This window comes from Hyperoodon ampullatus (genome assembly GCF_949752795.1).
Source record: "Hyperoodon ampullatus genome assembly, chromosome: 3".
Taxonomy (NCBI): domain Eukaryota; kingdom Metazoa; phylum Chordata; class Mammalia; order Artiodactyla; family Ziphiidae; genus Hyperoodon; species Hyperoodon ampullatus.
Window position 1 is genome coordinate 5,147,390 of NC_136916.1, and position 16,438 is coordinate 5,163,827.

General features: G+C 42.5%; 2 protein-coding genes and 1 pseudogene across 3 annotated transcripts in view; all 3 read left to right on the forward strand.

The window, feature by feature from the left end:
• ST8SIA6 (ST8 alpha-N-acetyl-neuraminide alpha-2,8-sialyltransferase 6) overlaps positions 1–16,438 on the forward strand; it is a gene marked incomplete at both ends in the record, with an annotated part of 130,715 nt that overhangs the window by 18,302 nt on the left and 95,975 nt on the right. The gene's annotated exons all lie outside the window — the stretch shown is intronic.
• On the forward strand, positions 3,561–3,860 carry LOC307050960 (small ribosomal subunit protein eS26-like; the record flags this gene model as incomplete). The annotated part of the gene is made up of 1 exon (XM_079701249.1): positions 3,561–3,860. One exon carries the CDS (start codon positions 3,561–3,563, stop codon positions 3,858–3,860), a length of 300 nt encoding a protein of 99 aa, XP_079557375.1.
• Positions 9,400–11,585, forward strand: LOC307050817 (mitochondrial dimethyladenosine transferase 1-like; annotated as a pseudogene). The gene is made up of 2 exons: positions 9,400–10,062; positions 11,457–11,585. The product of its transcript is annotated as a mitochondrial dimethyladenosine transferase 1-like (transcript).

Here is a 16,438-nt window from a genome sequence, read left to right on the forward strand (position 1 = left end):
GCCTCATCCACGAGAACACAGACACCAGTCCCCTCCACCAGGAAGCCTACACAAAGTGAACCAATCTTACCCACTGGGGGCAGACACCAAAAACAACAGGAACTATGAACCTGCAGCCTGCGAAAAGGGGACCCCAAACACAGTAAGTTAAGCAAAATGAGAAGACAGAGAAATACACAGCGGATGAAGGAGCAAGGTAAAAACCCACCAGACCAAACAAATGAAGAGGAAGTAGGCAGTCTACCTGAAAAAGAATTCAGAGTAATTATAGTAAAGATGATGCAAAATCTTGGAAGTAGAATGGAGAAAATATAAGAAACGTTTAACAAGGACCTAGAAGAACTAAAGAGCAAACAAACAATGATGAACCACACAATGAATGAAATTAAAAATTCTCTAGGAGGAATCAATAGCAGAATAACTGAGGCAGAAGAACGGATAAGTGACCTGGAAGATAAAATAGTGGAAATAACTACTGCAGAGCAGAATAAAGAAAAATGAATGAAAAGAATTGAGTACAGTCTCAGAGACCTCTGGGACAACATTAAATGCACCACCATTCAAATTGTAGGGGTCCCAGAAGAAGAGAAAAAGAAAGGGACTGAGAAAATATTTGAAGAGATTATAGTTGAAAACTTCGCTAATATGGGAAAGGAAATAGTTAATCAAGTCCAGGAAGCGCAGAGTGTCCCATACAGGATAAATCCAAGGAGAAACATGCCAAGACACATATTAATCAAACTATCAAAAATTAAATACAAAGAAAAAATATTAAAAGCAGCAAGGGAAAAACAACAACATACAAGGGAATCCCCATAAGGTTAACAGCTGATCTTTCAGCAGAAACTCTGCAAGCCAGAAGTGGGTGGCAGGACATACTTAAAGTGATGAAAGGGAAAAACCTACAACCAAGATTACTCTACCCAGCAAGGATCTCATTCAGATTCGACAGAGAAATTAAAACCTTTACAGACAAGCAAAAGCTAAGAGAATTCAGCAGTACCAAACCAGCTCTACAACAAATGCCAAAGGAACTTCTCTAGGCAGGAAACCCAAGAGAGGGAAAAGACCTGCAATAAGAAACCTAAAACAATTAAGAAAGTGGTAATAGGAACATATATATCAATAATTACCTTAAATGTAAGTGGATTAAATGCTCCAACCAAAAGACATAGACTGGCTGAGTGGATCCCAAAACAAGACCCATATATATGCTGTCTACAAGAGACCCACTTCAGACCTAGGGACATATACAGACTGAAAGTGAGGGGATGGAAAAAGATATTCCATGCAAATGGAAATCAAAAGAAATCTGGAGTAGCAATTCTCATATCAGACAGAATAGACTTTAAAATAAAGACTATTACAAGAGACAAAGAAGGACACTACATAATGATCAAGGGATCAATCTAAGGAGAAGGTATAACAATTGTAAATATTTATGCACCCAACATAGGAGCACCTCAATACATGAGGCAAACGCTAACAGCCATAAAAGGGGAAATTGACAGTAACACAATCATAGTAGGGGACTTTAACACCCCACTTTCACCAATGGACAGACCATCCAAAGTGAAAATAAATAAGGAAACACAAGCTTTAAATGATACATTAAACAAGATGGACTTAATTGAAATTTTTAGGACATTCCATCCAAAAACAGCAGATTACACTTTCTTCTCAAGTGCTCATGGAACATTCTCCAGGATAGATCATATATTGGGTCACAAATCAAGCCTTGGTAAATTTAAGAAAATTGAAATCGTATCAAGAATATTTTCCGGTGGTGGTGGTGGTAGTGGGGTGGTGTGATGAATTGGGAGATTGGGATTGACATGTATACACTAATATGTATAAAATGGATGAGTAATAAGAACCTGTTGTATACAAAAATAAATAAAATTAAAAAAAAAAATATTTTCCGACCACAATGCTATGAGACTAGATATCAATTACAGGAAGTAATCTGTTAAAAATACAAACACATGGAGGCTAAACAATACACTACTAAATAACTAAGAGATCACTGAAGAAATCAAAGAGGAAATCAAAATATACCTAGAAACAAATGACAATGAAAACAGTACGACCCAAAACCTATGGGATGCAGCAAAAACAGTTCTAAGAGGGAAGTTTATAGCAATACAATCCTACCTCAACAAACAAGAAACAAGTCAAATAAACAACCTAACCTTACACCTAAAGCAATTCGAGAAAGAAGAACAAAAAACCCACAAAGTTAGCAGAATGAAAGAAATCATAAAGATCAGAAATAAATGAAGGAAACTAGCAAAGATCAATAAAACTAAAAGCTGGTTCTTTGAGAAGATAAACAAAATTGGTAAACTATTAGCCAGACTCATCAAGAAAAAAAGGGAGAAGACTCAAAACAGAATTAGAAATGAAAAAGGAAAAGTAACAACTGACACTGCAGAAATACAAAGGATCACGAGTGCTACATTTAGCTTTTTAATTAATTAATTTATTTATTGGCTGTGTTGGGTCTTCGTTGCTGCATGTAGGCTTTCTCTAGTTGTGGCGAGTGGGGGCTACTCTTCGAGCAGGAGCTACTCTTCATTGCGATGCGTGGCTTCTCTTGTTGCGGAGCATGGGCTCTAGACGTGCGGGCTTCAGTAGTTGTGGCTCACAGGTTCTAGAGTGCAGGCTCAGTAGTTGTGGCACATGGGCTTAGTCACTCCAAGGCATGTGGGTTCTTCCTGGACCAGGGCTCGAACCCGTGTCCCCTGCATTGGCAGGCGGATTCTTAACCAGGGAAGTCCCAAGCTTTCTTGAGGCACCAGGAGGCCTTTTGGGGCCCGGAGTTAGGTCAGGTTGGTTAGGTGATCTCTCCCTTAGAGGCTGAGCCTGGCTTGGCATCCCGGAAGTAGTTCATTGCTCTCCATATTTGCTACCACTGAGGGAAGACTGATCTCCAGAGGGCCGAAGGAGAGAGTTGGTGGATTCAGTATACGGTTGCCAAACTGATTTTCCGAAAAGAGTGAGGCATAGAGATCTTTTCATCTTGAGCCAATTTGTAAAGCTATATTAAAGTATAATTGACATGTATTAAACTGCATACGTTTGAAGTATTACAAGTTAGTACGTTTTCACCTAGGTATGAACCTCGAAACCATCCTCAGAGTTCTGATAATGCCCATGTTTACCTCATGGCCTGTTATTATCTCTCCTTGCCCTTCCCACCTCTTCCCTTAGAATAGATACGTTTGCATTTTCTTGAATTTATCTGATTGGAATCATAAACTGTTTACTGGGTTTTTCTTCTGGTTTCCTTTGTTTCATAATTATTTGAGATTCATAAGTGATATGAACGAATAGCTCATCTCTTTATTTTTTGATGAGTAACATTCTTATCTGGATGTACCACTGTTAGTTTACCCGTTCATCTTTTTATGGACGTTTAGGTTATTTCTAGGTTTTCACTCTTGAAAATAAAGCTGCTACCAAAAAAAAAAAAATATATATATATATATATATATGTATATATATATATATATATATATCAACAATATTTAAACCTCTCTCACCTCCTCGCTTCCAAGATGATCAAGAAAAAAAGGAATAATGGTCATGCCGGAAAGGGCCGCGGCCACGTGCAGCCTGTTCGCTGCACCAGCTGTGCTGGATGCATGCCCAGGGATAAGGCCATTAAGAAGTCCATCATTCGGAACATCGTAGAGGCCGCAGCGGTCAGAGACATTTCCGAAGCGAGCGTTTTCGACGCCTATGTGCTTCCCAAGTTGTATGTGAAACTGCATTACTGCGTGAGTTGTTCCATTCACAGCAACGTAGTCAGGAGTCGTTCTCAGGAAGCCCGGAAGGACCGAACACCTCCACCCTGATTTAGACCTGCGGGTACTGCCCCATGACCTCCGCCAAAGCCCATGTAAGGAGCTAAGTCCTTGAAGACTGAAGAAATACTGTCCCTGGGAAGACAATAAAGTGGAAATTATACTTTAAAAAAAAAAAAAAAAGGTAGGTACTGTCTACCTTTTTTTTTTTAATTTTTCAGATCTTTTATTTGTTATGTAAAATTCACATTTTAAAACTGTGGATAGAGGAATTACAACCACAATTCCTTGGCACCATGGTAGCATTACTGTGGTAGTACGCCTAGATGAGGGAATGGCATGTGAAGTTCACGAAGTACAAATTGACAGTTCTGTAATATAAACTCCAAAATTAGTAAAATGATTTTTAGATGAAAGTCAAAACAAAATGGAGCAACTTGTATTACTGTCATAAAAGCCTGCCTACAAAAAGCCCAAATCAATGGTGATGACGAGTTTTGAGTGGCAAAGCATTTAAAGGGGGACTAAAAATCATGGTTTATTTGTTGAATGAAACCAGCCTTGGAATTTAAGAAAATCACATTTTAAAGTTTAAGTACAGTTATAAAAAACAGTGTTTGAAAAATTTCATTTTTGCTTATTCTCATTTTCAGCAATCATAAAAATGTGAATCCAATCCCATCAGTATAAAATAGTTCCAAGAATATAATTCATGTCTCCAATATTCCTATCAGAGCATTAAGGACCACCTATAAATCAGTATGTCAGTTCTAACCGAAAACTGGATTAGGGAGAAGATAAATCTGAAAGTAAAATAATGGTTTCATACTTTGGCAGTTGAGAAAATTAAATAATTTTAAACCTCAATGGAAGAATGTACTGTGAGGAAACAATCCTAACAACAGCAACAAAAAATCAATATTTTTTTTTCACTTTTGCAGTTCAATTTATTTGCTGTTTTACAACTTATATTTCCAAAGGCTTTACAATGTCATATTTTCTTATTTTTTGATACAGTGCTTTAATAGTTCAATCAAGAGAGGTATCATATGATGCAATATTTAGCTCTTCCTTGAAGCTGGAACTCAGCAATTTGTTTCCTCTGGAGCTGCTGGGTATTGCCTAAACTTTATAACATCTGCCTCGAATCTCTGTTACTTTGCAGCAGAACTTGGTTTTTGATCTCTCACAGTTACATTCCAGTGATTTGTGAGAGGCTCTCCTGGACTCCAGTCCCTCTGGCTTGGGCATAGCGTGTTTTCTTTGGAGGCTGACACCAGTGCCTTCACAGCCATCCTGTCGTTTCAGCTGGTAAACCACAGGGATGACGCGCTCATATTCACCACCAGCTTGTAATAACTTGTACTTCTTTCTGGTGGGCCAGACCATCAGCTGGGGAGGAACAGAGCAGTCAGGTGGCATCCTCATGATCCTTCCAGCCTTCCGATAAGACCTTCCTTTGGAAGATGTCAGAGGGCCCTGTGGACTCACTTCTTCAAGGAGGTAGTCTACCTCATCCATTTCATCTTCAACTTCCAACTCAAGAGTCTTCTGAATCCTCAGCCACCCCATCAAGAACATCAGCGACACCAACTCCTGCCAGGTCAGTATTCCACAGAACCAAGTCATTCGGAAGTCAGAGCTGAAAACGGATGCCGGGGAAGAGTGCTGAAGACCCCAGTGGGTGGTGGAGCGCCCCCATCTGGCTTCACTTTTTGGACAAATTCTCCCCGCCTCCAAGGGCAAAAGGATATGATGAGTTTTCTGAAAAGTTCTCACTATTCGAGACTGGCCTGATTTGAAGAGCAGATTCCAGTGCCAGCAGTGACATAAGTGTCTCTGTTTACCCACAGTCCTACAAATGCTGAACTAATTTACGCTGACCGATCTTCACAGGTGTGCTGTGCCACCTCAGCTTTCATCTGCTTCTCTACTTTCTCCTGACGGTGAACCTTGAACCTTCCCTCTGAAGTGCTGTTAACTAAGCCCCATGAGGGCCCCTTGGAGCCCCTTCCTCCCTGACAGTGTCAGCTCTCAGTTCCGCTCCCTCTTTTCCTCCTGTGTGAGTTCCTCTCCTAAGTGCAAGCCTTTCCCCAACTTCTGTTCTCGGCCATCTTTCCTCTCGAGGTCCCGTGCACATCCACGATTTCAGCTGTCTTCCTCTGGAGGAAGCAGTGCAGTCAAACAGAAGGTAACTGTCAGGTCGGAGATGAACGTTCCGGGTTGAAGCCCAGCTTCCCGACTTCCTCCTTGGCTGCCTGGGTCAGGTCTGGCATCCTCTGTGCCTCAACTTCCACATCATTAAAGTGGGTTGTACTGTCTAAAAAAAAACAAATTAAGTACTTTTTTTTTTAAATTTTATCTTTGCCTGTGTTGGGTCTTCGTTGCTGCGTGCAGGCTTTCTCTAGTTGCAGTGAGCAGGGGCTGCTCTTCGTTGCAATGCACGGGCTTCTCATTGCGGTGGCTTCTCTTGTTGTGGAGCACGGGCTCTAGGCACGCAGGCTCAGTAGTTGTGGCACATGGGCTCAGTAGTTGTGGCACGTGGGCTCTAGAGCACAGGCTCAGTAGTTGTGGTGCATGGGCTTAGTTGCTCCACAGCATGTGGGATCTTCCCAGACCAGGGCTCGAACCCGTGTCCCCTGCCTTGGCAGGTGGATTCTTAACCACTGCGCCACCAGGGAAGCCCCCACCCCTTTTTTTGCAGAAGGACTCACACTTATGGGTTCAAATACAGTACCTAACATTTGCTAAACATGCACTTCACACTAATTGGTCACATTTCCACAGGTAGTCTATCCACAGAAAAGGACCCATCTCTTGCCAGATGGCAGGGTGGGAGGTAGCAGAGGGCCTGGGTAGCAGAGCCCGCCATTCATCACTTGGTCATGCAGGATTCATGGAGCCGGGTTGGTGGGCAGCCCTTGGCCGGCCCTTTGGGGACAAGGGCTCAGAGACATCCCGTTTACTTGACTCCTGTACAGGACTGTGGGTAGAGGTGGGCCTCGGGTAGGTAGCCAGGGCTAGGCTGATGGATGCACGTGCCGCCAGAGCTCCTGAAGGTGGGGTCATGGGAGGTGGTGTTCCCTGTGCCTTGGGTCATAGGAAGGAAATGGAGGCCTCTTCAGGGGGGTGGCTGGTCCCTGGCTGGGCAGGTGGGAAGGACTCCCCAGACATGGCCCAGACATTACAACACAGCCGCAAGCCCCTGTCGCAGGCCTGGGATGGCAACACAGACAAAAACACCAACACCCCAGGGCAGGCAGGGTTCCTTTCCCGACGGAAACATGGAAACAGAGCAGGAGTTACAGTATTCTTTCCCCACAAGATTCCTCAGAGAGGAATAGGCCAGAATGTCACTCAAGAGGTAGTTTTTTTTTTTCTTTTTCATGGAAATTTGAGTCAACAACATTATGACCTATTATAAGACATTTCAGAGAAACAAAAAGTTTAACTTTTTTTTTTTGAGATTAAATAGGCAAGTTTTATTGTCAAATGTAACAATTCTTCAACAACTCAGTAGTATTGTAGTATTACTGCCTATCTTAAAGTCTTTCAGAGCTTTGGGCAGACAGCATCTTAAGGCAGCCAAGTATAAAGAACTATTTTTCTGATCTTAAGCGCCAGTTATCACCAATTTTCACACAAAATGGTTTTCTTTTTTAATTTTTTATTTCTCCTACTGCATTTAAAGGGCCATTGCTGGTCAGTGAAGAGGGAATGTTTGGCTCTCCATTCAAAGTGTTAATCAAAGTGATGTAAAGTCGGGCTTCCCTGGTGGCGCAGTGGTTGAGAGTCCACCTGCCAATGCAGGGGACACGGGTTCGTGCCCCGGTCCGGGAGGATCCCACATGCCGCGGAGCGGCTGGGCCCGTGAGCCATGGCCACTGAGCCTGCGCATCCGGAGCCTGTGCTCCACAAGGGGAGAGGCCACAACAGTGAGAGGCCCGCGTACCGCCAAAAAAAGAAACAAAAAAAGTGATGTAAAGTAAATAAAAATAGCAGCCACATAAATCTGCATGGCATTACATCCAAGCTAAGGACAATATGAGTAAATTAAAGAAACGTGCAGTCAGTTAATCAAATCCTGTTTCCTCTTTGGAGTTACACGAGGCAGCAGTACTATCTAGCTAGTGTCTAATATTGCACTTTTGGAGCATAAACAAAGCTAAACACACAGTGCTAAACACTGACAGCATCAGTACCTGTTCTCACCACATCAGTGTCTACCTCTCAGTCTAGCATGCTGACTATAACCCTATGCTTTTAAAAGTTTTCATTATTTGACAGTTAAGGCATTAGAGAAAAAGTTTTAAGGCTATCTTAATATATACAAGCATTCACTTTAGTTAGTATATTGCTTTCTCGAATACACTGTTCAAATATCTCATTTTTGTGACATTAAAAACTATGGAATTCCTTATTAAAGTCCAAACCATCAATAATGGGAATAGTACAATATAAAACAATACATATAAAGCCACAGTATTCAATTACAATTCAAACTAGAAATTACTAACTACACGTAGCTGCTTCATTTTTGGTTTTACATTTTGGCCCCTAGTTCATTCCTATTTACAAGTGATGCCTACTGAGAAAAAACCCAACTTCTTAACTATGTACGTTTTGTGGTGGATGTGCCATTTCTTCTCACTTTTTTTTTTCTATTAAAAAAAACAGAAAATAACAGCTGTTTTTGAGGATGGGGAAAAATATAAACCCTTGTGCACCCTTGCTAGGATTATAAAATGCAGCAACCACTCTGGGAAACATGTGGCGGATCCTCAAAAAATGGAAACTAGAACTACCATATGGCCAAGTCATCCAAATTCTAGGTACATACCCAATGGAAAGCAAAGACTTGCTGAGATATTTGCAAACTCTGTTCACAGCAGCACTATTTCCAACAGTGGAGAGGTGGAAGCAGCACAGATGTTGATCTTCAGATGAATGGGTAAACGAAACACGGTGGAAACCCACAATGGAATGTTATTTACCCTTTAAAGGGAACGCCTGTCGCATGGAACAACATGGATGAAACTTGAGGACAGTATGCCAGTGAAATAAACCATCCGCATACAAAAAGTGCTTTAGAATTCCACACACGTGGTATGTAAAGTGGTAAAAATATATATAGAATATCAGAGTAAAATGGTGAATACTAGTGGCTAGAGAGAGAGAAATAATAAAGACTTGTTTTTTAAAGGATGTGGAGATCAGTTTTGTAAGATGGAAAAAGTTCTGCAGATCTATAGCATAACAACAAGAATATATTGGACACTACTGACCAGTACAGCAAAAACTGGTTATATAGTACATATTATGACTATTTTCAACTACAAAATTTTTGTAAAATGTAGTTTTTAAAATAATTTATTTGTTTATTTATTTTTGGCTGCATTGGGTCCTCGTTGTGGGCTTTCTCTAGTTGTGGCGAGCGGGGACTGTTCGTTGCGGTGCGTGGTCTTACTGCAGTGGCTTCTCTTGTTGCGGAACGTGGGCTCTAGGCACACGGGCTTCAGTAGTTGTGGCACGTGGGCTCAGTAGTTGTGGCGAGCGGGCTTCTCATTGTGGTGGCTTCTCTTGTTGCGGAATGGGTGCCAAGATAGAAAGGGCTTTTCCAGAAAGTCTCAAAAGACAGTGGGAGGATGAACCTCTAAATGTGCATATTATTGGAAATCTGCCTTTTAGTGTATCAACTCCACTGATTATCAAATTGGCTTGAAAATGTTTCTCATAGAAATGGACCTTTTGCTTATGGCAGAACTCAGATGACTTTGACTTTGCAAAAGGAAGTGGCAGAGAAACTTACAGCCAGTATAGGAAGCAAGCAGCGTAGTCGCCTTTCCATCATGGCCCAGTACCTCTGCGAAGTTCAGCACATCTTCACAGTTCCAGGTCAGGCTTTCGTCCCCAAAGCAGAGGTGGACTCGGGGTGGTGCATTTCACCCCCCTGACCCGGCCCAGGATAGAGTAGCCATTCAGGCTGGTGGAGAAAGCCATTCAGAATGCCTTTCAGTTCTGAAGGAAATACTGCCATCGAGGGCTTGGAATGTTACTCCCTGAAGCTCGGCAATTAGAAAGCACTGGGAAACTGTTACAGTTGGCAGATGTGGACCCTACTGTTCAACCCACCCAGCTCTCTGTCTTACATTTTAAGAGCCTCTGTGATGTATACTGAAAAATGTGTAATGAAGACCCACAGCTCTTTGCTTACAATTTCAGAAAAGAACTCAAGCAAAAATCAGAAAAAAGGGTATGACAAGGAGAGTTACAGACTGTAGCTGCTACTTCAGGGGCTGGCACCCTACTGGATGTTGATTTTCACAATGTTGAACTTCTCATACGTGTGCTTACCAGGTGTGACTTATTCCCCTTTTACAGCTTTGTAAAGAGAATAAATATCATGAAATTAAAAAAAAAAAAAAGAAAGAAAGGACCTCCCTGGTGATGCAGTGGTTAAGAATCTGCCTGCCAATGCAGGGGACACAGGTTCAAGCCCTGGTCTGGGAAGATCCCACATGTCGCAGAGCAACTAAGCCCGTGCACCACAACTACTGAGCCTGCGCTCTAGAGCCTGTGAGCCAGAACTACTGAGCCCGCATGCCACAACTACTGAAGCCTGTGCGCCTAGAGCCCGTGCTCCGCAACAAGAGAAGCCACCGCAGTGAGAAGCCCGTGCACCGCATCGAAGAGTAGTCCCTGCTTGCTGCAACTAGAGTAAGCCCATGTGCAGCAGCAAAGACCCAATGCAGCCCAAAAAAATTAATAAATTAAAAAAAAACAGCAAAAACCAGTGGCTCTCCATTTTCCTCAAAGGCGAGGCCAAAGCCCTGACATTGCCCATGAAGCCCTCCCAGCCCCACCCCCACTGCCCCCTGATCTGTTTCCTTCCTCAAAAAAAAAAACCTTTTAAATTTATTTATTTATTTTTGGCTGCATTGGGTCTTCATTGCTGCGTGTGGGCTTTCTCTAGTTGAGGCAAGCGGAGGCTACTCTTTGTTGTGGTGCGCAGGCTTCTCATTGCAGTGGCTTCTCTTGTGGAGCACAGGCTCTAGGCGTGCGGGCTTCAATAGTTGTGGCTCACGGGCTCTAGAGCACAGGCTCAGTAGTGTGGCACGCAGGCTTAGTTGCTCCGCAGCATGTGGGATCTTCCCGGACCAGGGATCGAACCTGTGTTCCCTGCATTGGCAGGCAGATTCTTGACCACTGCGCCACCAGGGAAGTCCCATAAATTAGTTTTTAAAAGTTGATTTTTCTGAACTTCACTGACCTTCATGGCTGTGGATTATCCTGAAATCCATAAAAGTCCTGGCAGCATTTCCTCTAAGCTCAGAACACAGTGGTGAGGTAATAACAACCGTACCTTTGCTACTTTTGCAACAGTACTCTGGAATTGAGCATAATAGGGGGAGGAGGTGGTAGGGGAATCACCTCTTCTGCCTTCTTAGTTTGCAGAGTAAAGTGGAAAATCCCGGGCTCAAATCCAGGACAGTCTGACTAGATCCCACTTCAACCACTGAACTCCAATAATTTGTTTACACGTCTTATTTAAGTCCATGTAAGTCAGTTGAGAATCATGTAGTACCTTTGTCCTACTGGCGCAGCCCAGCGCAGCGTAACGCCAGGTGAGGAGTTGTACCCGCACAGCCCAGCACCTTCCAGCGTTCTCAGGACCAGGCGCTCGCTGCTGCCCTTGCTCTGGATGCCGAGCAAAACACAGCCACCCCTGCCTTCTACACACTTCTCATCTTTCCCATTGGAGGAGGTCGCCTGTAGATCCAGGCTGGGCCTTACAGGCTGCCCGGTTGGAGAGTCAGTTGTGGGTTGAGCCCCACCTCACCTCTTTCCTGCTGTCAGCTGGAGTAGGTAAACAGCAGATGGTCATCAGAGCAGCTAAAGCCTCAGTTTCAGAAATTTTTTTTTTTTTTTTTTTTTTTTTTGTGGTACACGGGCCTCTCACTGTTGTGGCCTCTCCCATTGTGGAGCACAGGCTCCGGACGCACAGGCTCAGCGGCCATGGCTCACGGGCCCAGCCGCTCCGCGGCACGTGGGATCCTCCCAGACTGGGGCACAAACCTGTGTCCCCTGCATCGGCAGGTGGACTCTCAACCCCTGCGCCACCAGGGAAGCCCAAAGAGAAAATTTCTGATGGAGCTCATCCTCCAGTAGCTTCCTGAAAAAGGATGCATAAAGTGTTCCAGTGAAGGACCTTTTCCAGGACACTCAACAATGACAGTTGCCAAGTCCTGTAGTAGGTTCTGGGTGAGGAAGCCTTGACTCATGGGACATAACAGCATTGCCGGATGCCTGATACATTTAAGAAACCTGACTGCATAAGAAGCACTCTACATGGGCACAGGATGTTACCTGGAATCAGAGAACTAAATGATCCTGACTTTTCTTGATTTTAAATGGTAAAAAGTCTAACTACTTTTTGTAACAGTACTCTGTACTAATGATGGTTAGCTATTTATTTTTATTTGTATTATTAATATTCACAACTTATTTCCTAATTAAATATTTAAAAGTTCTAGTGCCAATTCTGGTGTTAAAACTTTTAAAATCTCTATAAGTCTGGTTTTGAGACAATTGATAGTAATTGACTTTCTTTGTTAGAACCAATTGCCGAGTAATAAAATTCACTTTTCAAAACAAAACAAAAAAAATCAAGAGGTTTAAATCTTGGTGATAACGCAATTGTCTGTAGAAGCAACTATATGCCAATAAAATGGACAACCTGGAAGAAATGGACAAATTCTTAGAAAAGCACAACCTTCCGAGACTGAACCAGGAAGAAATAGAAAATATAAACAGACCAACCACAAGCACTCAAATTGAGACTGTGATTAACAATCTGCCAGCAAACAAAAGCCCAGGACCAGATGGCTTCACAGGCGAATTCTATCAAACATTTAGAGAAGAGCTAACACCTATCCTTCTCAAACTCTTCCAAAATATAGCAGAGGGAGGAACACTCCCAAACTCATTCTGTGAGGCCACCATCACCCTGACACCAAAACCAGACAAAGATATCACAAAGAAAGAAAACTACAGGCCAGTATCACTGATGAACATAGATGCAAAAATCCTCAACAAGATACTAGCACATAGAATCCAACAGCACATTAAAAGGATCATACACCATGATCAAGTGGGGTTTATCCCAGGAATGCAAGGATTCTTCAATATACGCAAATCAATCAATGTGATAAGCCATATTAACAAATTGAAGGAGAAAAACCATATGATCATCTCAATAGAATGCAGAAAAAGCTTTTGACAAAATTCAACACACATTTATGATAAAAGCCCTCCAGAAAGTAGGCATAGAGGGAACTTACCTCAACATAATAAAGCCCATATATGACAAACCCACAGCCAACATCGTTCTCAATGGTGAAAAACTGAAACCATTTCCTCTAAGATCAGGAGCAAGACAAGGTTGCCCACTCTCACCACTATTATTCAACATAGTTTTGGAAGTTTTAGTCACAGCAGTCAGAGATGAAAAAGAAACAAAAGAAATCCAGATCGGAAAGAAGAAGTAAAGCTGTCACTGTTTGCAGATGACATGACACTATACATAGAGAATCCTAAAGATGCTACCAGAAAACTACTAGAGCTAATGAATGAATTTGGTAGAGTAGCAGGATACAAAATTAATGCACAGAAATCTCTGGCATTCCTGTACACTAGTGATGAAAAATCTGAAAGAGAAATTAAGGAAACACTCCCATTTACCATTGCAGCAAAAAGAATAAAATACCTAGGAATAGACCTACCTAAGGAGACAAAAGACCTGTATGCAGAAAACTATAAGACACTGATGAAAGAAATTAAAGATGGTACAAACAGATGGTATACCATGTTCTTGGATTGGAAGAATCAACATTGTGAAAACGACTATACTACCCAAAGCAATCTACAGATTCAATGCAATCCCTATCAAACTACCAATGGCATTTTTCACAGAACTAGAGCAAAAAATTTCACAATTTGTATGGAAATACAAATGACCCCAAATAGCCAAAGCAATCTTGAGAAAGAAAAATAGAGCTGGAGGAATCAGGTTTTCAGACTATCCTACAAAGCTACAGTAAGCAAGACAGTATGCTACTGGCACAAAAACAGAAATATAGATCAATGGAACAGGATAGAAAGCCCAGAGATAAAACAAATACTGTACACTAACATATATATAGAATCTAAAAAAAAAAAAAAAAAAGTTCTGAAGAACCTAGGGGCAGGACAGGAATAAAGATGCAGATGTAGAGAATGGACTTGAGGACACAAGGAGGGGGAAGGGTAAGCTGGGGCGAAGTGAGAGAGTGGCATGGACATATATACACTACCAAATGTAAAATAGTTATTGGGAAGCAGCCGCATAGCACAGGGAGAGCAGCTTGGTGCTTTGTGACCACCTAGAGGGGTGGGATAGGGAGGGTGGGAGGGAGACGCAAGAGGGAGGAGATATGGGGACATATGTATATGTATAGCTGATTCACTTTGTTATAAAGCAGAAGCTAACATACCATTGTAAAGCAATTATACTCCAATAAAGATGTTAAAAAAAAAAGTTTGACAGTTTCTTAGAAAGTTAAACATAAACTTGTCATATGACCCAGGAGTTCGACTCCTATGTATTTACCCAAGATCAATAAAAACATAGGTTCACACAAATGACTTGTATGTCATTGTTTATAGCAACATTATTTATAATATCCAAACAATGGAAACAATCCACATGTCCATCAACTGGTGAAAAGATAAACAAAACAGTGTATCTGTACATGAAATACTATTCAGCAATAAGAAGGAATGAAATATGAATATAATATAATATGCTACAACACAGATGAACCTCAAAAACATTATGCTAAGTGGAAGAAGCCATACACCAAATAACATATGAAACAGACACAAGTAGATCAGTGGTTACCTGGGGTGGGAAGTGGGGTAGAAATTAGCTACAAGGAATCTTTTGGGGGTGATGGATACATTCTAAAACCAGGATGTGGTGATGGTTGTGTAAATCTATACAGTTACTAAATATCATTAAATTGTGCACTTGAGCTTTTTATGTTCAGGAAACTTTGTGAGAACATACATGTTTTCATCCACGGTGTTTTGCGCTATGTGTAAGCTTTATGTAGTGTGTGTGTCTACCTGGGTGGAAGCTGACGCATGTAAATAATGCTGTACTGTACTGGCATGTGCAGAGGATTTCAGTATTTCTGAAGGGCACCAAGTTTAAAAAGTCTTCTTAGGTAATCTATGTAGTTACCCACAACATTGAGAAACAGACAGATGTGCAAAGTTCCCCCTTAGTGGTGGGTGTGTGTGTGGGAGGTACAAACTAGTGGGTATAAAATAGGCTACAAGGATGTGTTGTACAGCACAGGGAATAGAGCCAATATTTTGTAATAACTGTAAATGGAGTGTAACCTTTAAAAATTGAATAAAAAGTAAATTAATTAACAACAAAAAACTCTGAAGTTCCCCCATTAGCATTCAGATTTCCTATACTTTTTTCATGTTTTCTAAATAGTTTGTCAGGTTTGAAATGCTGTTTATTTAAGATAGAGAATAATCACCCAGATGTGAGTATGTATGATGTGTAGGTTGTTGTATTAAGCTCCACAAAATCAAGGAGGATTTTTTTAAAATTATAGAACAGCAATTATTGGGCTGCTCCCAGGTGCTGGTCTTAGCAGCTTTATCTGTACGACTTCATTGAGTTCTCACAGGGACACTCTTCTGTAGGACTCTTGCTATTCTTGTACAGAAGGAGACACTGAGACCAGAGGGCTTAGTCACTTGTCCCAGGCCACATAGCCAAGAGGGGCAGCTGATGGACCTCGGAGTCTGTGCTCCAGATGGAGAAACAGGGTCTGGTCACACTGCGTCCCATATTGAATGCAGGGTGATCTTTCCAGACATTTAGGGGACCGTGGGAAGAAATGTCAGGGAGTGGTCATGAACTACTGAGACATGTGGGGACGAAGGGCCTTGGGGACATGTGGGGATGAGAGCCTGGGAGGCAGGGGACCAGCCCAGAGGGGACCATTGAATCCCTCCAGACCACAAAGGCAGAGTAATAAACAAGGATGCAGAGTAGACCAGGCATGGAGAGTGCGGCTTTAACAGCTAGCCGGAGGCCCATGTCTCTGTGCTCCAGGATGCTAATCCAGGGCCCAGGATGCTAATCCAGACCCCACGATGCTAATCCAGGCCCCACAATAGTAATCCAGGCCCCACAATGGTAATCCAGGGCCCACGATGCTAATCCAGGGCGCACGATGCTAATCCAGGGCGCACGATGCTAATCCAGGGCCCACGATGCTAATCTAGGGCCCACGATGCTAGTTCAGACCCCACAATGCTAATCCAGGTCCCAGGGTGCTAATCCAGGCCCCAGTGTGCTAATCCAGACCACTCTTGAAAGGAACCCTCCCTCCCCCAAGAGCTTGTTCAGCGTGGAGTCCTCACCTTCTCTCTGGATGGGAGATTAGAGCCAGCTCAGTCTGTGTGGGTGAGCAAAGAGTCTGTGCCGACCTCAGGGACTGAGGCTGTCTGCCAGTGGCCACCTCCAGAAAGGAGCCCTCTCAGCTTACAAGGAAAACCACAAA